Source organism: Brachycentrus maculatus, unplaced genomic scaffold, assembly GCF_059751285.1.
Source record: "Brachycentrus maculatus isolate JH-2025_06_01 unplaced genomic scaffold, ASM5975128v1 h1tg000065l, whole genome shotgun sequence".
NCBI lineage: Eukaryota > Metazoa > Arthropoda > Insecta > Trichoptera > Brachycentridae > Brachycentrus > Brachycentrus maculatus.
In genome coordinates, this window is record NW_028280819.1 from 602,350 (window position 1) to 627,922 (window position 25,573).

General features: G+C 32.8%; 2 protein-coding genes across 3 annotated transcripts; both read left to right on the forward strand.

The window, feature by feature from the left end:
* Window positions 1-902: 902 nt before the first annotated feature.
* Window positions 903-14,904, forward strand: LOC148311388 (synaptic vesicle glycoprotein 2B-like). The gene is made up of 12 exons (XM_088256659.1): window positions 903-1,036; window positions 2,185-2,394; window positions 2,947-3,109; window positions 3,322-3,500; window positions 3,804-3,988; window positions 4,655-4,878; window positions 5,045-5,189; window positions 5,538-5,652; window positions 6,780-6,939; window positions 7,576-7,703; window positions 8,635-8,708; window positions 14,832-14,904. The coding sequence occupies exons 1-11, from the start codon at window positions 1,018-1,020 to the stop codon at window positions 8,688-8,690; spliced, it is 1,584 nt and encodes a 527-aa protein (XP_088112785.1). The 5' UTR covers window positions 903-1,017; the 3' UTR covers window positions 8,691-8,708; window positions 14,832-14,904.
* LOC148311389 (uncharacterized) lies at window positions 13,045-24,702 on the forward strand. 2 transcript variants are annotated; one of them, XM_088256657.1, is made up of 11 exons: window positions 13,045-13,115; window positions 14,827-15,036; window positions 15,856-16,018; window positions 16,773-16,951; window positions 17,260-17,444; window positions 18,463-18,680; window positions 19,237-19,381; window positions 19,843-19,957; window positions 21,239-21,398; window positions 23,368-23,495; window positions 24,538-24,702. In XM_088256657.1, the coding sequence occupies exons 1-11, from the start codon at window positions 13,097-13,099 to the stop codon at window positions 24,582-24,584; spliced, it is 1,569 nt and encodes a 522-aa protein (XP_088112783.1). In that variant the 5' UTR covers window positions 13,045-13,096; the 3' UTR covers window positions 24,585-24,702. The 2 variants fall into 2 exon arrangements, with proteins under 2 accessions (XP_088112783.1, XP_088112782.1); XM_088256656.1 differs by lacking the exon at window positions 13,045-13,115 and adding an exon at window positions 13,257-13,414.
* The last annotated feature ends 871 nt before the right edge of the window (window positions 24,703-25,573 follow it).

Here is a 25,573-nt window from a genome sequence, read left to right on the forward strand (position 1 = left end):
TGAAAACTAGATGGCATTGCTACTAACTTTCAAATACTGAATATGTGTGTAATGTTGGAATATGCAATATGTTGCCGACCTTCTAAAATGGTTTATTTAAGTAAGCAAATTTTGCAAATGAAGATGATAAATTAATTATTCATATTTTGGATAAATACAAAGAGAATGTAAATATGTAATCCTTTATATGTGTTAAATCCAATTCTTTTTTTTATTTAACCATTTTAGAGTAAATACTATTGATGTATTTTTTCTTTATGGCAATAAAATTGTAGATAAGACGTCCAAGAAAAATTACAGGTAGTGATGGGATTAATATGTGGAATGAATAAAAAAATAAGAATTGAGATATCAATATCGATATTAAAAAATAGATAAATTTAGTCCGCCTCCGTAGTGTAATGGTCAGCACGCTTGGCTATCGTACTGGGGGTCCTGGGTTCGATTCTCATGGGGGTTAAAAATAAAAATAAGTAATTTTTCACCCTAATATTTATTTATTATAACCACGGACTGGTTGATACCTGAGGCACGGGACAGATCACCTTTATTTAGAGTATTGACAATCAATATAACACTGCTTATATATGTTACAGTGCCCTATGCACTATTGGTTGTGAATAAGGTCAAAAGAATTTGAAACATAATACTTTTTTATGTTTTTTTATACTATTATTTAAAAAAAATTATCGGAATGGCATTTTTTCTTCTAATTTAATAATAAATAAATCATTCATCAAAGGAATGAAATAACCGAACATTTCAATTATTTATATTTTCATTTGATTCATCCCATCTCTAAAAATCAATTTATTTATTATAATCAATATTATCATCACTGAAATTAAGCTACTGCCTTAGTTATAAATGTTATCTTCATTTATAAACATGACATTTAGTTAAAACGTGGATTTTATCACATTTTAACTGTAAATGCTATTACATATTAGAGTGAATTGATATTTTGGGTCTCGTTGTTTTATATATTACATTACAAAAGAATAGCTGAATAATATTATGCATTCCTATGATATAGGTAGAGATTTTTAATTACTTATAAAATATTATTTTTTATTATTTTTTTTTACATAATTACAAATTACAGTCACTTTTAAATAATTATAAAACTTTATCTCAGATTGAATTGTATTTTAAAATTTAGCAGTATGGGGATTTTATATGATTTTTAAAATTGCTGTGTGAATAATATTTTGTGTACCGTGAGATATCAACAAAATTTCAGTAAAAAAATACAGTTAATGTGATCCTACATAGTTAAAGCATTATCTTCTCACTGTGTTTCCAGGACAGAGGTGGGAGGGATTCTATACGGACTTCATAGTGTAGATGATTTCAATTTTACTTCTGGACTTTTTTATTTCTAATTGTCATTTTGAAATCGATCAGTATTGTCAGGAATTGATGATACCGATAGTGTCGAGTTGCAGTCCCATGGTTAGTGTCGTGGACTCTTAACTCAGAGTTTCTCGGTTTGAATCCATTCTACCACAATTTGATCCCTATTTCTAATAATCTGCCAAGCGGCTCACAGCTTGAGCTTGAGCTTAAGTAAGGTCACAGAAATACATAGTATGAAATTGAAATATATTTGTGTAAATAATTCAAACACAAATGTTATTATTTTTTTATTTTTAAAAGTACCGTAGAATGGGCTACTTGAACTTTGATGTGTTACTTGAGCCCAGTACTAAAAAGAGATTTAAATTTGTATTTGGTCTACAATAATGAACGTATCGTGACAATAAGTGTCATCTGTCAGGGAAACAATGAATCATGTCGATACGTTCAATATTGTATTGTTGTTTATAAAAAAAATTGTACTGGGCTCAAGTAACACATCAAAGTTCAAGTAGCCCGGTTCTGCGGTAATGAAAATTTGCTTTCTACTAAATAAAGTAATAATAAAGCTATCAATACCATGTAGAGTTACCTCATTATCTTTACACTGTAATTACAACCCAGGTCATTCTCATAACTGTTTTATGTTTCCCTGCTTCATCTCTGTACCGTTGTATACATCAGCAGAAAAAAGCCAGTTAATACTATTTTAGGGAGAAAACATAAGTGATGAGTCGGTTAACTGACCAATTTGCTTTACAACCGATAAGCTCATAAACCTGGTTATTAGTAGGAACTGGTTGTAATATAATGCTTTTAACACAGCATTACCAGAAGGTCCGGTTAGTTTTGAAGATGCGATAGCGGCGACCAAATATGGCAAATTCAATATTATGTTGATGGGGTTCTCCTTCCTGATGTGCGTGACACAAATATTTGACTCAACAGTGATACCATATGTCATACCGAGTGCCGAGTGTGATCTGGAAATAAGTCTGCTTAACAAAGGAGTTCTCAATGCCATGGCTCATGCAGGTAACATACATTATTTTTTATAACTCTTCCCCGCACCCAAAGGTGTATAGGATATTGCATTTTTAATACACAATGTTATCTGATTTCCCCGCTATTATATAATTAATTATCAAGATAACACACCATCAATCCAATGTCGTGTCCTGTGCACTATTTGGGTACGAATAAGGATAAGTGCCTCCAAGCGAATAAGATTTTGTAAGTAAAATATGTATATATGTAGGAATGAGTATTTGTTTTGAAATTTATTTCCCTTAGTAACATGACATATCTTACAGATGTAAGTTTTCCTCTCTAAGCACAAGGGCTTAGCTTATTTTTTGAAGAGGCATATCGTAACTAGAATAAGATATTTTATAAAGAAGCAATGTATAGTTAATATATTAAAGTGTAATCATTTTTGTAACAATATTAAGATAATATTTATGTATTCAGGAATAAAGAAACAGATGAATCTTGTATGTCTATACTTTTACAGGTCAAAATTCATTCTTCATTCGTTGTAAGTTTTTTTTTCTATTTATTTTTAATGTTTCTTATTTATTCTTGCAGGGTCAATTTGCAGTGCCATTTTTGTAGGATTTCTCGCTGACACAATCGGTAGAAGAAAAGTTCTTTTTTGGGGACTCTTTATCGATACAATTTGCAATATTCTGGCCACATTTAGTCATGAATTCATCTACACGGTCGTTTTAAAGTTTATCGCTGGCTTTTTGTAAGTATCAAAATCTCCTTAGCTTATCTTTGCAATTGAAGGTTGACATAATTAACCTTTGTTTTCCATAGCAAATACGGTTGTATTATCCCTGCCTTGCCTTTACAAAACTTTCCTTTGTACCAGTTCAAGAGAGAAATGTATATAAATTTAAATATTTAAAATTACGTAAATAAATTTTATAATAATAAATATATGTTTCTTTTGCATAGTATGGGAGGGACAAACACTGTACTTATTTCGATATTGGCGGAATACCATTCAGAAAAATTGCGACCTAAAGTCATAATGTTCATGGGATTTTTTTTCTCTATCGCTATGCTGGCTGTACCGGCTCTAGCCATTCTGTTTCTCACAAACCCATACAATGTTTCATTTGGAGAAGGATACGGTGAGTTCATTATTTCGCCTGAATACTGTATAATATTTTATAAGGTTGGCAATCCGGTTTAACATTCAGTGCCCTTCGAGCCATCCTTTGGCTAAAATTGTTAATAGTAGAGACATCTGTTGGATTCTTCTCAAACATGTATCGTACTTTAGGCATCTGTCAAAAATAATGATGGACTGCAGTCAGCAGTAGGTAACATGAAAAATCAGGCAAGCTAGGGCACAGAAAGTCGAGAGGCCATTAGAATCGTCCTTGGTGGAAGCTCCCAGGACTGCAGACAGCGATAAATATTTTGTTTTGTAGAATTCCACTCCTGGCAGACATTCATGGGAGTGTGCAGTATCCCGGCTACTCTGGCTACCTTGATGGCCTTCTTCTTACCCGAGAGTCCCAGGTTCCTTATTTCGCAAGAACGCTTTCCTGAAGCACTTGCAGTCCTTCAGAAAGTGTATTCTGTCAATACGGGACGCCCGGCTGATACTTATCCGGTATTTGATTCCCTGAAATAACTTGAATAATCTACATGTTTAGTGAATGATGACTCCAAAGGGGTATATAAAGAAATTACTATTTATGTGAACTTACACCACATAACCTAACTTTTTTTTAAATATTAATGAAACATGTTTTTGAGATTATTAGACACTATAATTTTTTGTATTTCTTCTATAAACAGTACATTTTCTTTCACTGATGGAGATATCAAAATAGGCCATTTTCAGAACATCAGATATAACACACTCCGCAAATTAAATGTTCTTTTAAATTCCCTTTCCATCCGAAAAAATCCAAAACATCATCAAATTTGTTAAATGTCATCAAAATAAAGGATTTAAATAAGTTGGCAACTATTATATCATTACCGATATGCATGGTTTGGTAAGGTTGTGTACGCTTCCGTTAAAACCTGTGCATACAATTTTGCTCAGAAATTGAAACGATTAGCAAGGAAAATTCTACCCCAACACTGATGCAGTAAAACAGTTGTTATAATACTTTCTGAATCTTTTCAATTTTTAAACAATAGCAGTTCCAATTGTTTTTAAAATAACCATCAAGTTCAACTCTGATGCATAGCCGTAAGGCGATTTAACTCATATCCATATTTGGGTTTAAGAATTATAATTATCAATTCTTTATTTTCTTTCTTTAAGGTTAAAGAGCTCGAGCGTATTCAGTTTAACAAACCTGAACCAAAAGCCCAAGAAAATAAAGTTCTAGACGGAGGGAATATGGAGATCCAAGATGTGGAAACAGAGAAGAAGGGTACTCTTGCAGCTGTAAAAGGGGGGTTTAAACAGCTGCGTCCTCTGTTGCTTCCTCCATACATTAAAACCATATTAATTATGTTCTCTGTTCACTTTTCTGTAGTTTCTGGGTAATGTATTTTCAATTTCTCAATTCAATATCAATAAAGACATCATTCTATTCATAGCACTTCCACAACACCCACAACTTATGGCATAGACATTATTAGAAACAGTTGTGGCTTTCCAAGCTTTAAGGAAGTACTGAGACTTCTTAAATTTGTCAATTTGTTTTAGATCTAACTCCCTGAGACTTTGGTTGCCGCAGCTCTTCAAGATGATGTCCGAGTACCCGGAAGGAGGAACTCTGTGCGAGATGATCTCTCTGGGAAACACTACAATAATACAAACACCTTCTCCAGAGAACGGAATATGCGAACCGGTAATAAGCAAAATATTTTTATTATCTATATTTGAAGCACTGTGATTTTAAAACAAAGTTACATTTTAATAACAAAATATTTTTGTTGTATGCTAGTTTTGTTCCATTGTAATTGGATTAGATCACTTATGGGGTATCTACCCTGTCGCAGAGACTATCATTTTCTACTTCATCATATGTTATTTTTAAATTAAGTAATATTCGGGTTTGGAAATTAGCTATTTGCATAATAAAGTCCTGTCAGACTTTTTATTAGCTGTAAAGTTGGTAGTTTTCACGATGCCACTTAATTTTTTGTTGCCCAAACTGATGAAGAAGAAATATGAAGCGAAATTTGTATAATTTCAGATCAAAGTTAACTCACAAACATACATTAATTCTATGATCGTCGCGGCAGTTCAAGTCTGCTTCTGCGGTGTGGCAGGGCTCTTCATCAACACTATCGGGAAGCGGAGATTGCTGGGTAAGTTCTACATATCACTCGTGGTATTCCTTAATTTTCTTTCATTATTGATCCTTAACCGGTTAACTGCCAAGAACGCCTTAAGACGCATAATTTTCTGTGATCGGAGCGCCGCTCATACAAAAATTACATCTTAAGACACGCCGTTTTAAATGGGCTTTTAGTAAAGAAAATCAATTATTTAAAAAGTACAAATATATTGAACGCATAGTGACATCTATTGAGAATATCTTTGCATACTTTGAAACAGAATTTGTTTTTACCACTTTAAAAGTAAATTAAAGAGAGCTTTGTCATCGGAACAACTAATGGCGCTCAGGGTTGTCCAATAATCCCCGAGTTGCCGTCACTGCCGAATCTGATGACAGTGATTTTAGTGTCGATTCTGATGATTTTTAATTTTTAATTTTCTTAAATCAAAGTGTGTGTGTGTGTGTATACTTTTAATATTAAACTAATATAAACAATTACTTTTGACATATAATTTAGTTTTCATATTTTCTATGACAAATTTTGTGACAACCCTGCACCATGAACAATTAATTTTTTGATTATGGATAAATGACTGAACGACTGGCGCGCTCTTCATTTATTTGGCAAGTTTTATAAATAAACGTTAATACACTTTTCATAACAATATGTTTAGAAGGTTTTATTTTTGTGGTAAAATTCGCGGCGTGCTGGGTACCGCCATACATGTACCTGCCGGCAGTTAACCGGTTAAGGGGCCTCATAAATGTACTCTCGCAGGGTGGGTCTATGTGTATGGATTGTAATGGACTTTGTCACTCATATTATTTTGTATATTTCGAACATATCTTAATATCATATATATGAAATTAAAAAAAACCTACCCTTTTCCCAAATAAAATCTTCACTGAAACTCATCAGTCAAGGAGTTAATATTATTATGTATATTATTCTCCTCTTATGTTTTAATATTTATCTTGTCCATTCCGTTTCCTTTCCCATATAGAAGTAACATCCTCCTCACTCAAAAGTGGTTCAATAATAGGACGAAGACAAACAACAGTTTTATTATTTATGAAATATGTATGTATATGCAATTGTAGGATTCGTACTTGTTTTATGACATTGCCGACATGAAACATTTTTTTCCTTTGTAGTGTTGGCTCTACTTAGTGCTGGGCTTTGCACCTTAGGACTGTATTGGTGTATGGATGCAGTACAAGGCACCGCACTCGTTTCGATGACTATAGCATTCGGTGAAGTCTGTATGAATGCGGTCTCCAGTATAGCAGTGGATCTTTTCCCTACATCATTCAGGTATTTTATTATTCCTTTTTTCATCTGACTTCGATCCGCACCAAGTGATGCATAAGGCACCTCATCATAATGAATTAGATCTAGGAGTGGAATATTAAGTCATTAAATAACTGTATGCTATTTTAACACACATCGGATGGGAAAGGTATTTCTACCCGTTTGGTCGATTGATGCGCCGGCCTCGTTTCAAAGTCAGAAAAGAAGGAATTACCCAATGTTTCGATATAAATATTAAATAACAATCTCATTTTTAAGGTCTCAACTACGGGCCTTAACTATATGTACATAAATATAAAATACCATTGCCAGCGGTCCGCAGACGTGAAAAATATCCGTATGTGCTAAGATTAATTTGCAAACAAAAAAGGGAAGTCAATGAACTAGAGATATTAGTAAATAATGGAATATTATTACTTGAAAGATCTGATAGGAAGCTCGGATAGCTGTCGTTTAACTGGAACCTAAAGAACATGTAACCCAGGTCCTTCAATCAAGAAGACACTCAGATACGGCAGTATGCCAAAGATGTATTCTAAACAAGTGGGAGCCGCAACAGCAGTGATATAATCGCATTCTACAGATTGATGTTATGAATGTTATACAGTTTGGGATTTTAGTTTCTTTTGAACATTCTAGAGCGATGGCGGTGTCATTGATCTTGACTGTTGGAAGAGCGGGCTCCATTATTGGAAGCATCACTTTCCCGGCCCTTCTAGCTGCCGGCTGTCTCCCCCCATTCCTCACCATCTGCTGTATTCTTATTGGTGAGTTTATTTCAATTTTTTTCTCAATCAACTTCCTTTGGTGAACGTACCGTAGAATGGGGCTACTTGAGCTTTGATGTGTTACTTGAGCCCAGTACAAAAAAGAGATATAAATCTGTATTTGGTCTACAATAATGAATGTATCGTGACAATAAGTGTGACCTGTCAGGGAAACAATGAATCATGTCGATACATTCATTATTGTAGACCAAATACAGATCTAAATAATTTTTTTGTACTGGGCTCAAATAACACATCAAAGTTCAAGTTCTACGGTACTCATAAGATATCTATATGTACAAAAATCAGTGTCTTAAACAAGCCAGTTTTATTATTATTATTATTGACTTTTGACCAACTCAAATAGTCAGTTTTATTATTATTTGGTCTTTCATTATTATCTTTTGGACAACCGAAATAATCAGTTTCATTTTTAATCATATACGTAATTCAAAACTTGATTAACGACGCTACTGATTTTTCATTAATTTTGTGATGGCTGCGATTACTATTGGGAATATGAAACTGTATTGAAAAAATAGTTTCAAAAATTAAAGTTCTAATCTAAAATATGTATGTCTAAAGAATGGATTCTTATATTATGTAGAGAATGCATTTTTTAAAAATATAGATTAGAATTTTACATTTGTTCCAAATAAATTCACTTTGTAATAAAATAATGCAATTTTTTTGACTGCTTTAAACAAACTTTGCACTTAAATTTGTGTAACTGATTTTCTTTTACACAGTTTGAAAATGCCCTCACAAGGCGATACAGCTGTCATAAAAATAAATAAGATAGTCAGGATAGTCACTTTTATTTACGGTTTACACAGTTATGTTCTCCAAGTTAGCAATATGTATGTTTGAATTTTACAATGTATATTAAGACTTGAAGGCAGATGTTTTAATTTATTTTTCCATGTTGCAGGTGGCGCAATGATGGCTTTATTAATACCAGCACCAAAACAAGCATTTGATATCTAATCATTAAAATATATATATGTAATTGTATTTTCCTATTTTTATCTTGTATTTTGTTAACACACTAAGGATGGGTATTTTTTACAACTGGCGCTGGCGACGGGATTTGATAATTGTGTACATATCGCTCACTCCTTTCAACAACGTCATATATCAAAAATCAACAATTTTCAGTTGTGCATGTTTTCGGAATGCCCAGAAATTCTACTATATCCCAGCAAAAGCGGCATATTTTTAACTCAATATTTACACTCGCTACAGAGCAGAAAGTGTTGTTTTTGCATTTTGAAGAAAAGGAATTGTTTAATTATTTTTTCAGAATACTAAATATTTTTCAAATAGAGAAAAAACATTCAGATTTTACCTAAAAAGATCTGTTGCACAGTAAAAAGTTCAATTAGTAATTGCTTGTAAGTGTAATAAGCTTGATATTTATTTTTAATACAAGTTATTATATTTTTAAACTTAAAAAACATTCTCCTGAAAAATCAAGTTTTTTTTATTTATGACGTTGTTGAAAGGAGTGAGCGATATAGTTAAGACCTTAATAAAGAGATTTGTACATAATATTCCTATAAAAACATTTAAGAATTCCTTCTTTTCTGCATTTAAAACGGGGCCGGCGCAGGAGGTAAAAAAAATACCCTTCCCGTTAAGCATCAATCGACCAAACGGGTACAAATACCTTTTCCGTCTTTAGTGTGTTAAGATGCATAGTTAAAAATGTATATGTACCTAAATTATAAAAAATACAGCTAAGAATCTACAGGTTTCTACATGATTATCTCAAATTAAAAAAATGAATGAATGGAAAAATCAAATAATAGGTAAGTTAGAAACTACAAATAAATAAATAAAAATAAAAGAATTCAAGCATTACACGACCATCGAATGTTAAAAAAATAACACATATAAGAATGTTTTTAAAATTTATTTGCATCTGTTGAGATATCTAATACATTTTGAAAATTATAATGTAATAAAAACATTTAAATAATTATTTTTACCTGCAATTACTGTATTTACCATTCCACACACAAAATATATAAACACATCAAATGTACAAAAATGTATGTATGTAGGCCTTTGACTATTTCATTTCATTCAAACCTTTATCCGCATCCCAATAATGCATATGTACTATTATCTTGATCGTTAACACATAAAGGAAAGGTGATCAGCCCTCCGCTTCAGGTACCAGTCCAAGGTAATTGAATAAATATTAGAGTGAAAAAACCACTTATATTTATTTAACCCCCCTGGGAATCGAACCCGGGACCTCCAGAAGGAATGCCGAGCGTACTGACCATTACACTACGGAGGCGGATTACTATAGTATGTCTTTGACCATACTATACCTAAAGGTATGTTCCACAAGATGTTTCTTCCATAATACTGTTTAAACACTTATCTTGTAACATCACTTATAAACGTGAAGCCAACTTATCTTGTTGACTTGGAAAATATGAATGATTAATGTTATTTATTATCCATAATTACTGAATTACGGTACAGGTGTTGAGAACAATGAACAACACAACTAAATACAGTGGAACCTCTCAAAATGAGCATAATTCATTCTTGAATTTTACTTGTTACGTGGAACATTTTTTGTTTTGTCCCGGCGAATGTCGTGAAAAGGGGACTTGTATTTTTTCTGTAACTTGTTATACGAAATGTCACTCATTAAGGGAGGAACTTTTAAACATTTTTTTGCTTGTTATGGGTATTTCTCGCTATGAGAGGTTCCACTGTACAATATTTTAAGTGTGTCCGAATACTTGTTCACAAATCAGAGTTTCTCTGCTTAGGAGTTATTTTTACATTTTGACATCTCAACACCGGTGAAGAAGAATATGGAAGTCTGGGTATCTAGAAGACTTAGGACATCATAGGCTGGTTCAAGTGATCGCTTTATATACGTCTAACATTGACCATTCTATCCATGATTCACATAAAAATATTTCTTCTAGAATCTACCAAATTTCAGATAAAAATAAATTTGGACACATAAACATGAATAATGTGCAGTGTGCGGTAGAACATGAAATAATGTGCACTGTCCGCCTCCGTGGTATAATGGTTAGCGTGTTTGGCTACCGTGCTGGAGGTCCCAGGTTCGATTCCTAGGGGAAGGGGTGGGATAATAAATATTAGTGATAGTAAAAAACTAGTCCCTGAAACGCAGGAGTGATGGCCTTCATGTAAGTAATGATCAAGATAACACTGTGTCAATACGATGCAGTGCTCTATAGGTGAAGATAAGGGTTAGAAGTGCGATGGAAAGTCAGTATTTCCTTGAGGTATATGAACAGTGAATTAACTGTTCATATACCTCTGCGCATTGAAAGGAATCACATTTTTACATCATCTCATAAATATAATTGATAACATTGTTAGTTGTACTTAACCACGGTGTTATACAGATGTGCTGAAAGTTTTGTTTAATTTAATTTAATATAATTAATACTATGTTTCTTATTAAGGATAAGATCTTGGTACAGACCGTCATTTAGGAAACACGCTTTAAACCCTGCTAAATGTATGCTAATGGACAGTTGGATTTCCATACAACAAAGTTTACGCTTGATATGAAGCATTATCTTTCGGTTGAAAGATATTGTTTTATATTATATAATGCTTTGTATTTGTATTGTCCGCCTCCGTAGTGTAATGGTCAGCACGCTCGGCTACCGTTCTGGAGGACCCGAGTTCGATTCCCAGGGGGGGTAAGAATAAATATGAGTGATTTTTTCACTGTAATATTTATTCAATATTACCCTGGACTGGTACTTGAAGCGGAGGGCTGATCACCTTTCCTTCATGTGTAAACGATCAAGATAACACTGCGTTTATATGACGCAGTGCCCTATGCACCATTGGGGTGCGGATAAGGGTTTTATTATTATTATTATTTGTATTTATATAAAGGTTGTATTACGACTAACGGTACTGGAACACATGATGAGAAAGACGGAAACGCGCAAATGAAGACAATTATTTATTTATCGAAAATTACAAAAGTTATAAGGGCGAGAAGAACAAAGCGACGCCAATAAACAAAGAGCGAGCGCGACGTATAGGTATGCGTTTGAATTTTATTCTTATCTAAGCACACAAATATTGGTCCTCCACCCTTTATATACGATTTCAAAGGAGTTACATGTGGTGGGGACAATATTGTAAACAAAATAAGATGAACTGCGTCTCTTTGTTCTTCTTGCATATATTTATGAATACAATTTTAATACACAAATTCTTATAAAAAATACACAAATTTGGAAGGAACAGGTTGTGTGGTTACACAAGAGAGGAAATAAAATGCCGAACTCTTTGGAAGTGGAACGGAATGTTGGGCATTGTGTTCTGAAGCTCCATTCGTCTTCTCCTGTCGAAGTCTGTGGTTTTTACATCCCATGAATAGGCCACAGACAAAGCTCACACAAAGTATTTGGTAAAAAATTAAAAATAATAATTCTTGTACTGAAAATTATAAGCTTTGTATATGATAAGCAACAATATTTAATAAAACACTTAAACAATCGAGTGGTGCATAGGACACTAAATCGCATCAATACAGTGTTATCTTTGATTACCTGAAAGCTAGGTGATCAGTCCTGCGCTTTAGGTACTAGTCCACGGTGATTTTAAATAAATATTATAATGAAAAATCACTCATATTTATTTTGACCCCTTAGGAATCTAACCTGAGACCTCCAGTGTAGAATCAGCATTTGATGGAAGTAATTTGACTAAAAGCATGGAAGACACACGAGAATTTTTTTTTGTATTTATTAAATATAGTTTTAAGAGTTTTTTTAATAATTTGATACATTTTCGAGACATTTCTTTACAATCTTAAAATTAATTACGCTGACCTCTGCAATGGATACAATAAGCTATATAATTTGTATTTGAAGCACTAACTTTGTGATTTTTTATTTTATAATTAAAATGTTTATTTGTGTTAAAATCACAATAAATATTTTACTATTTAATTAATTATAATGTCTACCGGTTTCGAAGCTAACCGCTTCTTTATCAATCATTAGTATTAATCAAGTAATTATCAGGCTTGATAAAGAAGCGATTAGCTTCGAAACCGGTAGACATTATAATAAAATAATATAATTAAGTTATAATCAAATATTTATAGTGATTTTAAAACAAAGTTACATTTTAATTATACAATAAGCTCTTGTGCTTGGAGAGGGATTTATTATTTATTGTTTACATTTGTGGGTGATATAATTTGTGATATAATAATAAATAAATCTGTGTTTCCCAACAAACAAACAAAAAGTGTTTTCTCATTTTATTCATTTGATATGTTGGTTGTCATGGTCCACTTAAGACTGATCACCTCACTTGCTGTACATCAATATCGATATAACGCCTGCATCAGTGTAATGCGGTGCCCTATTAAAGGTATTATTTTTTAACACATTTATGAGAGCAATGTCTAGATTCTAGATAAAACTTTTTGTAAGGCCTGTAGTTATGTTAGCTGATACATACTTATTGCAGCAAATTTAAACTGTTGTATATATGTATTTATATATCATAACTGTGACCATGACTGTTGATTCATTTATCATTAGTTTATCTTCAGAGGTTTCTAGATCTTTATTTTGCTTTTAACTTTCAAATTCATCTTTGCCACAAAATGAAAAATATTTTAGCAGAGGTTAGAAATTATTTCAAAAACGATGATAACAGTGACAAGGGTAAAGTTAAACTGTTTATTAATATATTTTACGGCTCCGTGGTATGTTAAAATGCTTTTCTACCATACTGGAAGTCCCGTATTCGATTTCCAGGGGGGTCAAATTAAACTTATATGTTTTTTCACTCTAATATATATTTAATTTCACTCCGGACTACTACCTGAAGTGCGGGACTGATCGCCTTGCCTTTATTTATTATAATTAATTGTGTTGAGCAGTGCTATTGAGTGCAGATAAGGGTCAGATGAAAGAAAAAATATATTTTACAGCATATCTTGGATAATATATCATTATAAGGAAAATACACACATTTTTAATTTAAGTTTTACTTGGTAAATACCACTTTTTCTTAAAATCGATGCTTTCCGCATCATTTTCAAACGGTTCTTGAATAGGTACATCGAAACACTTGTTACAATAGATTTTAACAAAAAGTGGTATTTACCAAGTAAAACGTAAATTAAAAATGGTAAAAAATCTTGTTAAAAAGTCTACAATTGTATGTGATAATGTACGTTTCTGTGGTTTGGAGCGTTTGGGAACTTTCGAATGTAAAGGTCCACAAATTTACTGCCAAATCATTTAACAAAAAAAAAGCAACTAAAACACAATCCCAAAAATAAATGCAGTACAGTTTAAAATGCTGGCAAGATGTAAAAATTATTTATTTTTGGTATAATATCCCAGCAAAACATATTTATTACACTTTATTACACGTAATATTGTACCATTTTTTACTCATTTTAACTGACCAGTAGTTTAAAACAAAGTATTATGCAGTATAACTTCAAAAACAAATTTCAATTTAACCCTTGACCACGGGACTTGTTTTATTTTACCAAAACCTCAAATTTTACCAAAAGTGCTCCCCACAGATTGGATGCCCATCGTAAACTTTAAGAATGTCCTGTAATGATTACAAAATGGGTTAAGGAAATAATTTCAAAATATTAAATAAGTATATCTCAGAAAAAAGTAATGGGCTTCCTGGGACTCGAGCCTTAGATCTTTGGGTGTTGCGTCCGCCGATCTAACCATTTGAGCTAACCAGTTGGTCACCTTAATTAAGAAATTTATCGTTCTCTCATCAAATTTAATGACACCACAATTTATATTGTAATTTTGACCAAACTATACAAAACATCTTTATTTGGAATTAACTGGGCACATGAACCCTTCACCATGCCCATAAATGGCGGTTGAAATTTTTACTTATTCAATTTTATTACATAGTAGGTATTGTGAAACACTGCAATAGTATCAATATTCATATTTTTTTTAACATATTCATTTATTAATAATAAGTCTCAAAGGATGGAGTAACTTTTTTGTAAGGGAAATTTTTTTTTTTTTTTAAATTCTCAGATAAATAGGTAAAGAACATGAATGCTGAATTTTAGTCTTATTTTTAGTTCAGGCGGAAGGTCCGGTTGGATTTGAAGATGCCATTGCTGCAACGAAATTTGGAAAATTCAATGCAATGCTGTTGCTGTTTTCTTTATGTTCATGTTTTGGAATTATATTTAATACCACTTGGATGGCATACGTAGTGCCGAGTGCCGAGTGTGATCTTCATATGAGTCTGCTAGATAAAGGAGTTCTCAACGGCATCACTCATGCAGGTGAGCATTTATGAGTTTGATCATAATATGTAATAATAATTTTGCATAATTTATATGGCGCCATTTTTGTAAAATACTCAAGGGTGCTAATAAACTACTACTACTACGATGGAACGCCACACTGTTCTGTCCTGACATACACTCCTCGCCTCCTTCACATCCATACATCTAGTCATACATGCCCTCCGATTACGCAGACTTTTGAGACCACTAGATTTTAGATTCTGATTGATCTGATTGTGCCAAGTCTTTTTCAACCGTCCTCGTTCTGTTCTTTTGCTCACATTTGCCACATACACCGCAGGACAAAAAAACTTATGAGTCCTCAAAAAAAGAACTCTTTTTAATCTTTTCAATTATCCCTTGTTCAGCCTTACATTCCTTTCTTATATCTTTGTTTTTAACTCTGTCATACAATGATTTTCCACACATTCATCTGGGGGAGATTTCAACAGCATACACTCTGCTTTCATCCTTCCTTCATGCTTCCTAATAAAGACTTACAAAAATACAATAAAACATCGTCAAAAGCATGTTGCCCTGTTATCCGGACATGGATAATACCATCATGTACATCAGTGTTCCGCAATTTTTTTCTATTCAAGGTACACCTACCAAATTAAGAAATTTCAGAGGTACATATTTACCATATTGTGGTAGCATATTACGTTTAATGCGAAATGTGAGCCTACTTAACTGAGCACAGGCAATCAAAATTTGGAGCAATTGTTTTATTTTCATAAACTAGACTTTTTTCCGAGGCACACCAACTAATCAATAATGTACATAATTAACGTAGGATATTATGTATCCTTGTAGGAATGATGTGCAGCTCCCTCCTGGCTGGATATCTCGCAGACACGATTGGCAGGAAGAAAGTTCTCATCTGGGTACTTCTCATGGACACTATTTCTAACATTTTGGCATCATTCAGTCACAAATTTGTATATACAACCTTGTTGAGATTCAGCGCTGGCTTTTTGTAAGTTATAATATAAATACTCATTTAGACAATAATCACTAACCACTATCGCAACCTTTCTCAGCTCATTACACAAAAGTATTAATTAAACAAAAGAGATCATATCTTTTCTGCTTCTAGAATTTTCCAAGATTTGAATGAGTTGTTAATTTTACCAGAACATGGATGATATCATTTACTACATATGTTAAAAAGACATTCTTTATAATTTTTTGTAAAGGGCAGTAATGCCGTAAATAAATAAATAAATATAATCTTCTCAATTCCACACTCGTATATAAAAATTTTAACATCCCAGGAAAAACATTTTTTTTCAATTTCAACTTGGTTTACGGGGAAGATATTCTGCTCTTTAAAAAAATCTGAAATCACCTAAATTCTCTTCTTCGACCGTCCGCTTCTCTGGTGTAGTGGTTAATGCTTTTGACAACCGTGCTAAAAATCCCAGGTTAGAGCAATCTGCTTACAGTGGAGTTGAAATAAATATAATTTAAAATAAGTGATTTTTTATTCTAATAAAAAATATATTTCACATTACCCTGGACTGAGGTAGAAGACCAATCACCTTGCCTTCATATAAATAACAATGAAGATAGCAGCACTGTATGGATGCAATGCAGTACTCTATGCAAATATGGATTTGAAGTACACAAATTGAAAAAGAATTTACAGATCTGCAATGATAATATTTGATTGAATGTAAATTTTAAATTGTAGATTTATTTTTTTTTTAAATAATCTTATTTTTTTGTAGTACTGGTGGATCCAATACCATAATTGTGTCATTAATGGCTGAATACCATTCCGCTAAGATTCGTCCCACAGTTATGATGTTTATGGGTTTTGAATATTCTATAGGCATGTTGGTAATACCTCTGATGGCACTTTTGATTCTTACTGATTCATACAATATTAACTTCGGAGCAGGCTATGGTAAGTTCCAATAATAATATTTTATTATACAAAGGTGACATTCATCATTCTGCCCGTCATTGAACATCATATTGCATTATTTTTTTAAACTTGTATATGTGCAATGCTGGTGGATTCTTTATATGCTAGTTATTCTTTCATTGATTTGGAAGTATGGCTTATCATTGATTTGGATATGGATGTGTGGCGCCATCAGTAGAACATTTTGTGAAGTATATATTTATACAAAAAGCTTACTGCATTTTATTTTGTTTTGTAGATAAATAAGTGGTATGGTTATATTGATCTATTTTACTCTTTATTTCTAGAATTCCATTCGTGGCAGATGTTTATGATTGTGTGTAGTTTGCCATCTTTGTTTGCAACCATGATGGCTTACTTCATACCAGAAAGTCCTCGGTTTCTCATATCGAAGAATCGGATGCCAGAGGCACTCGCCATTCTTCAGAAAGTTTACTCTTTAAATACAGGATGTCCACCAGATACCTATCCAGTAAGAATATTTCACTAAACAACCTACAACCTTCTTATAAATACAGGATGTCCACAGATACCTATCCAGTAAGAATATTTCATTAAACAACCTACAACCTTCTTATAAATACAGGATGTCCACAGATACCTATCCAGTAAGAATATTTCATTAAACAACCTACAACCTTCTTATAAATACAGGATGTCCACAGATACCTATCCAGTAAGAATATTTCATTAAACAACCTACAACCTTCTTATAAATACAGGATGTCCACAGATACCTATCCAGTAAGAATATTTCATTAAACAACCTACAACCTTCTTATAAATACATTGTTGTCGGTTGGTTTTTTCATCAGCCCCAACCCTAATTAGTATACTTATTAGGATCGTATACTCAAGTATACGTATCACAAGTATCCGCAAACCGAACTCCGATCTGTACAATGTTTTTAAGCTTCTTGCGCTGTACCAAAAGTAAGCAAATATAACGCTTATAAGCATCTCCCGCTCTCTACCAACAGTATGGTAAAAGATGTTTTTAAGGGTTTTCCGCAAACAGTGTGTTAATTTTCACTCTAGCTGGAATGGTTTTCACATTTTTATTTTACCGGTTTTCTTCAATATACTTTCATTTCTCATTCTTCATATTCACATTTAAAGGACCGATATGGTCAGTAACGTCAATGTGCTACAAAGAGCAAGAGTAGAAAGACAGTTATGACTGACAGTCCAAAAAGTGTCTTATCTGCATTAGGCATGTGCTTAGAGGATAGAAGTACGTACTAATAGTAAAATAAAAGAAGTTACATAATCAATGCCTAATCATAAAAGTCAAAATAGAAGGTTGACGAGGTGTGGGCAAAAGACAGATCTCCTGGCTCCGGAATATACGAGATTGGACGGGAATTAGATCTGTTGAGGCACTTTTTAGAGCTGCCCAAGACAAGGACAATTACTCTAAAGTTATAGTCGATGTCGGGGGAACCTATCATGACACATAAAGTAAAACTCTATATCTTGTTTTTTTCCAGGTAAAGGCGCTCAAAAGGATTCCTGTTGATGAAACTGAGTCAAATAATAAGGGAACAGCGAGCAATGACCAAAACATACAAGAAGAGGATGAAGAGAAGAAGAAAAGTACTCTTTCTGAGATAAAGGGTGGACTTAAGCAGCTGAGACCTCTTCTACATGCTCCACATATTAAAAATTTGTTCATCATGTTTGTGGTCAATATTTGTGGAGTTGCCGGGTAAAAATTATTCAAAAATCTTTCAAATTAGTCCGAATGATAATGAATGTCACATTTCAGACACATCAGGTTTTGTTTTTCAAGTACGAGCTATTGCACCTAATCATAAAAGGCAAAATGGAAAGAAGACAGATCTCCTGTCTCCGGAATGTATGAGATTGGACGGGGATCAGGACCGTCGAGGCGCTGTTTAGAGATGCCCAAGAGAAGAACATTAACTCTTAAGTGATATTCAACGCGCGGAAGACCCTGACATGGCACATAAAAAAAAAGTGTTGTTTGGGAAAATATAATTCTGGCCAAATGAATTTATTTTCCAATCGAACTTAATTTTTAGATTTTATTGATATCTCAATAAAATCTCAAAAGTTGTCTCAAAAGTCTATATAACCGGAATGAATGTATGAGTAGATGTATGGATGTACAGGAAGCTAGGAGTGTATATCAGGACAGACAGTTTGTGAATTAAAATTTATCTGTATTTTATACGAGTGACTGTGTTAATTGTAGTAGATAAGTATATTGAAACTACTTGTTAATGTAATGATGGTTGTAGATGCAACTCCCTGAGACTTTGGTTGCCGCAGCTCTTCAAGATGATGTCCGAGTACCCGGAAGGAGGAACTCTGTGTGAGATGATCTCTCTGGGAAACACTACCATTGTACAAGTACCTTCTCCGGAAAGCGGAGTATGCGAACCGGTAATATATTAATAATTCATCATTCATTTTATATTGAATTTGTAAATACCACAATATATATAAATAAAAATGTAAATGTTACTTTGTTCAAAGTCTTAAATAATATACAAATACAAAGGCATATTTTTATCTCATTATATTAATAAAATGTAAGGTTTGTTGTTTGTTAAAAATCTTAAATCTTCTGCGTCTTTTTTTTATAAAAAAAATACATTTTTGACTGCAATGGAAGCGCCATCTGTGGATCATAAGAGCAATAGACGCAATACTAAACATTACTCATTGTGAACAGTGTGCTTCTCGACAGTTCTTATTATTCTTCAGTGGGAACATGGATAGTAGAGAGGAAGAAAAGTATTTAAATTTGGATGGATTTCTTAAGTTTAAATATAAATTTTGCTTATTTATACCAGTACGGCATTTGGTTTTGCATAGTATATTATGTTTTTAGTAATTTTCAGATCCAAGTGAATCCAGAAACCTACATCAATTCTATAATAGTGGCAGCTGTCCAAGTTAGTTTCTGTGCTTTGGCTAGCATCTTCATTAAAATTATTGGAAAACGAAGATTGTTTGGTGAGTTTAACACCAGATAGTAGATTTTTTTTTCAGTAAAACTATTCCAAATTTTGATTTATGCTTTTCAACACTAGAAAAATCTATGTCAGTATGTGTAAATTGGAAATACTATTAGTAAAATGCTTCATACATTTATTGGCCTAAGGAAAATGGAAGTAAAAAAACTATCTTCCTAAAGATTGTGCGACTTTCTACAGCGATAGGTAGAGAGAATAAAACGCCACACCACCCTATTTTTGCAAACATTCTTGGCCTCTTCCACATTCATGCATCTCGTCATACCTATCTGCCGATTATTCCGACACGTGACTTGCCCACACCCTACTATTTCAAATACATCACGGCAAATTTTCTTAAGTCGTCCACTGCTTCTATTTCTAACCTCATTTGCCTTATATATAATATTTATTAAGTCACTTAACCATTCATTCTACTTGTCCAAGTCATCCCAACGCGTCTTTCTTTAATTTTATTGATAACACTTATCTCAGCCTTAATTCTTTCCTTATTTCACCATTCCAATATGTATTATACATTGTTTCGATGCAAATTCTTCAGAATCATCTCAATAGTATAACTGGATTCGGTCTATTTTCATTCTTCTTTTACCAGTTCATTCTTTACTTCCATACATTAGAGTTGGTACCAGGACCCCATTGTGCATTAGTATACTTTTGTTTGCTTATTCTCCTCTTTGCGCTCCCGCGGGAAGAGCGGCCTGCTGGGTAGCGAGCCTCAGCGTGGTCATTGATAGGCATCTTCTGGTTACTAAAACGGTGGTAAGCTCACAGGAATAGAGAATATCTATGCATTAATTGATTTGGCAGTCACTTTGTGGTAAAATTTATCCATTTTTAATTTTAGTGTTACTTAGTAAATACCTCTATTTCAAAATCTACTGTGACACATGTTTTGATGCATTCAGCACTTTTCTTAATTTACTTTTATTTATTTATTATTTTTTTAATCCTTTTTTTCATTTTATTATCAGTGGGAACATGGACAATAGGGGGCAGGCTTTAGTCATTGCCATATTGTTAATTATGGATTTATTATTATTTATGAATATCTATTGTTTCAAAATGTTGCAGTTTATGAATTTTCATATTAATAATTTCTAAGATTTCAATGTTATTATTGTTATATTTGTTGTATCACAATAAATTTTAAGAAAAAGTGGTATTTACTAAAGTAAAACATAAATTAAAAATGGATATTTATACAATTCACATTTATTTAGTTTTGTTGTGGTACAAACTGGTGTTGTTCTCGTTCCAGTGACATCCCTGGTTTGTGGTGCATTATGTTCCCTCGGCCTGTACTGGTGCATGGATACGGTGCAGGCCACGGCGCTGGCATCAGTCGCCATTGGCTTTATGACTATCTGCATGAATTCAGTGGGGATAATTTCAGTGGATCTTTTCCCTACATCCCTCAGGTAAGGAATAGAATTTTTTATTTATCAAAACTACATGCTTTATAGTAAATATTTTGGATTACTTCTAGGTCTATTCGAAGATATTTTAAAAGAAATCTCATAAATCTACCTTGTATATAAGATGCCAAAGAATGTTTGTGTAAAGCATTTTAAATGAACCCTACTGTCTTGTTTTTCTCATTTCCTATATAAGATGTTTTTTGATTATGCAACACTGCAGAACATATGAAATAATTTCACTCTCTCTTTATGTAGTTGTATTGTATTAGCACGCATATTTACTTGGAGCCAATGAATGTTAGTTTAAAGCGGTTGAAATGCACTTTTCTGTTATAATTAATATATAATAACTTCTTGTACATACGTTTATTTTACCTTGTACGAGTGAGTATATATGGAGCCAAAGTATGGTAGATATGGCAGCCAAAATATGTATGTTCCCGATAGTTACCTAAGACAGCGTCGACATAGATTGTTTCACATTCCTATACACAGGACCAACTTGCCGATGGCTATGCCTGTAGGAAGAGCTACCGCTATGTTTACAATATCACGCCGGATAATCCGAAGCGGGATTCTTCTCTACACCTTTAGCAATAGTTCTTGCATATTTTAGATTTTTGTATGTATTTAATGTATACGCTTGAAATATTTTGTAGTTTGTAATGTATATGTTAAATGAAAATAAATAAATTGAATTGAATTGAAATTGATAGAGCGCCTGCACTGCTTTACCTCTTTTTCCATACAACATGTCTTTGAAAAGGCTGTAGTAAATATGTAAAAATCTCTTATCTGTATATTTACCTTATTTACACCTATCTATTTATAAGCAGGGTACAAACACTAAAGGAAATTTAAAAAAAACTAAAAAATTAGAGTTGATGATTATCTCTTCAGCATATATTATGTTTTCAGATTAAATACTACCCAGTTTTCATTCTAATTTGCACTGACTTTACAAAAATGATGTAACATGTGATTAGCGCATTTATCTACCGCGATGGAAGTCTCGGGTTTGATTTTCAGGGGGATAAGCTATATATTGATGAAATGTTTATTTAACATCACCTTTGGATTTCTCTAAGGTGGTATGACATGTGGAGCGAATAGATAATGAGAGAATGAACAGAATGAGGATGGCCAAAAAAGACATGATCAGATGAATCAGAACTTGAAATCTGATGGTGTCAAAAGTCTGTGTAATCAGAGGGCATGTATGACTAGATGTATTGATTTGAAGGAAGCAAGAAGTGTATATCAGGACAGAAGAATGTGACGTTCCATCCTCTCTGCCTACCCCTATGGAGAAACGTTTTGATGGTAGTAGTAATAACAGTAGTGGTAGGATTTCTACCAGAAGTGCAGGACTGATCATCTTGCCTTCATGTAATTAACAATTCACGTAATAATGCATCATTACTATGCAGTGACCCGTGTACTATTGGGTGCATATGAGGTGAGAAGAAGAAGATAGTTTATACCTTAATTACTGCTCCAGTTAGTACTTGCAATTACTGCTTAATTTCTGCTTAGTTTATGTCATAGTTAATATCTAATTAATGCTTAGGTTGTGCCATATTTACTGTCTAATTAGTGCTCAATTTGTGCCGTATTTACTGTCTAATATATGCTTAGTTTGTACCATAGATATTGCCTAATTAATGCTCAGTTTTTACTGTAGTTACTGCATAATTTATGCTCTTTTTGTAACCCAGTTACTGCCTAATAAGTGCTTAGTTTCTACCCTAGTTACTGCCTAATTATTGCTCAGTTTGTACCCTAGATATTACTTAATTAGTGCTTACTTTCCACTCTAATTGTGACCCGAATCGTAATCAATTTTCATCCTGTAAGCTGTCCAAGATGTGGTATTCTCACCTATTACAGCACTGTACAACTTGTTGATCAGATGTAAGAGCAGTCTGTATTTGGAAGATATTGTTGTTGAGTTTAATATGTATTCCAGAGCGATGGCGATATCACTGATCTTCATGGTGGGGATAACTGGATCGGTGGTGGGCAGCATCGCCTTCCCGGCCCTCCTGGCGGCGGGTTGCCTGCCCCCCTTCCTGACTATCTGCTGCATTCTTCTAGGTAACTCACTCGCTAAACGGATTCAATCATTTACCAACTAATTTCCACAGAAAAAATAATTGACAATATACAATAAGTAAATCACAGAACAAATATCTAGAACTGGAATAGAAGTTATTTTTATGATTTAATTATTTCAAATAGCGCTGATTTTCTGAATTAAAACTTCTCTATCTATTTCATTTGTCTGCCTCCATGGTGTAATGGTTATCGTGTTTGGCTACCGTGCTAGAGGTCTCGGGTTTGATTTCCAGGGGAGATGAAAATAAATATTAGTGATTTCACACTCTAATGGTGGGGACTGACCGGAGCCATTTTGTCATAACATTCGTATAGTCAGTTTCAGATGCTCGCTGATGCTCGCCGCGAGCGATGTTATGATGAAATGGTTCGGTCAGTCTCCACCATTGTATTTATTTAATATTACCCTGGACTGGTCACTGAAGAAGGAGTGATCACCTTGTCTTTATCTGTTAACGATCAAGATAACACTATGCAATACGATGCAGTGTCCTATGCACCATTAGGTGCGGATAAGGGTCAGATGAAGAATATTTTAATACGTGAATTCTAAAGGTTTTCTTTTTTTCTTCTTAATTATGAGGGAGAAAAGGTGTAAAAAAAATAATACTGTAATAGCATTCTACTACGTACAAAAAAATCCTGAATTGAATTGAACCAAAGATTGAAATTGACCAAAATAAGGAACTTATTTTGGTTTATATTAAATTATTTTTAAAAATGTAACACGGGCAGGAATCCAACTCCCCACCCAAGTATCTACCCTTCTTTCTGAACCTAATTCTAGACTTGCGGGCATAATTTCTAAAATGATAAAGCTAAACGCATTTAAATTAAAATTTTAGTATGAATTGTTATTATTATTTTCTATTATTTTTTTGTTTATAATAAAAATAATACTTGACACTGGCAGAAACATCCTTTCACTGGGTGACTGCCAAATAAATAATAAAATAAAAAAATATTATGTTGAACTATTGTCCGATATTTGCTGTTTGTTAATTGTAAATTTTCTTTTCAGGTGGAGCCATGGTTGCCTTGTTAATTCCAGCAGCAAAAATAGATTGATAAAAAAATATATGAATAAAAAAATTGGAAATTATTATATACACTTTTACATATCGCTCACTCCTTTCAAGAACGTCATAAATCAAAAAACTTGATTTTTCAGGAGAACATTTTTAAAGTTTAAAAATATAATACAATGTATTAAAAATAAATATCAAGCCATTTATTGAAGTTTTTATTGTGTAACAGATCTTTTTAGGTAAAACCTGAAGCCTTTTTCTCCATTTGAAAAATATTTAGTATATTTAAAAAAAATAATTAAACAATACCTTTTCTTCAAAATGCAAAAACAACATTTTCTGCCCTGTAGCGGGTAAATATTAAGTTAAAAATATGCCTCTTATGCTGGGATATAGTACATTTTCTGGGCATTCCGAAAACGTGCACAACAGAAAATTGTCAATTTTTTTGTTTATGACGTTCTTGAAAGGAGTGAGCGATATGGCAAAAAAGTACTCCAGGCAATATATCGAGGAAATAATTAGCAATAGTTTTTCTTTGTCCTTTCTTCAATTCAATATATCAGTACAAATGGTCAAATAAAATATAATTTGAAGGGGAAAAAAGAGCTACTAGAATTTTTTAATAAATCAGTATGAAAATATAATAAATTAATTTGAGACACTACAGATGATAGATCAATGAATATATATATATATTAATGTTTACTCAACATTTATCAGAATTTGAATAAATAAATAAAAAGAATAACACTAAATTAATATATTAAATGTGAAAATCAAACACTGATTTTGAGTCTACAAAGTTGTAGTTTATTGTTAAAAAACACAAAAAACAATTTTAGTGTCAATTTTTGACGTGTTTTTTTACCAATAAAATACACTACACAATAGTAGACTAAAATAATCAGTATTTGATTTTAACATTTAATATATAAATTAAAATAAAGTTCTACAAATTAAATGCCAAATCTATAAACAAAAACACTAAATATGAATGAGAATGCTGAGAAATCTGAGAACGGCTGC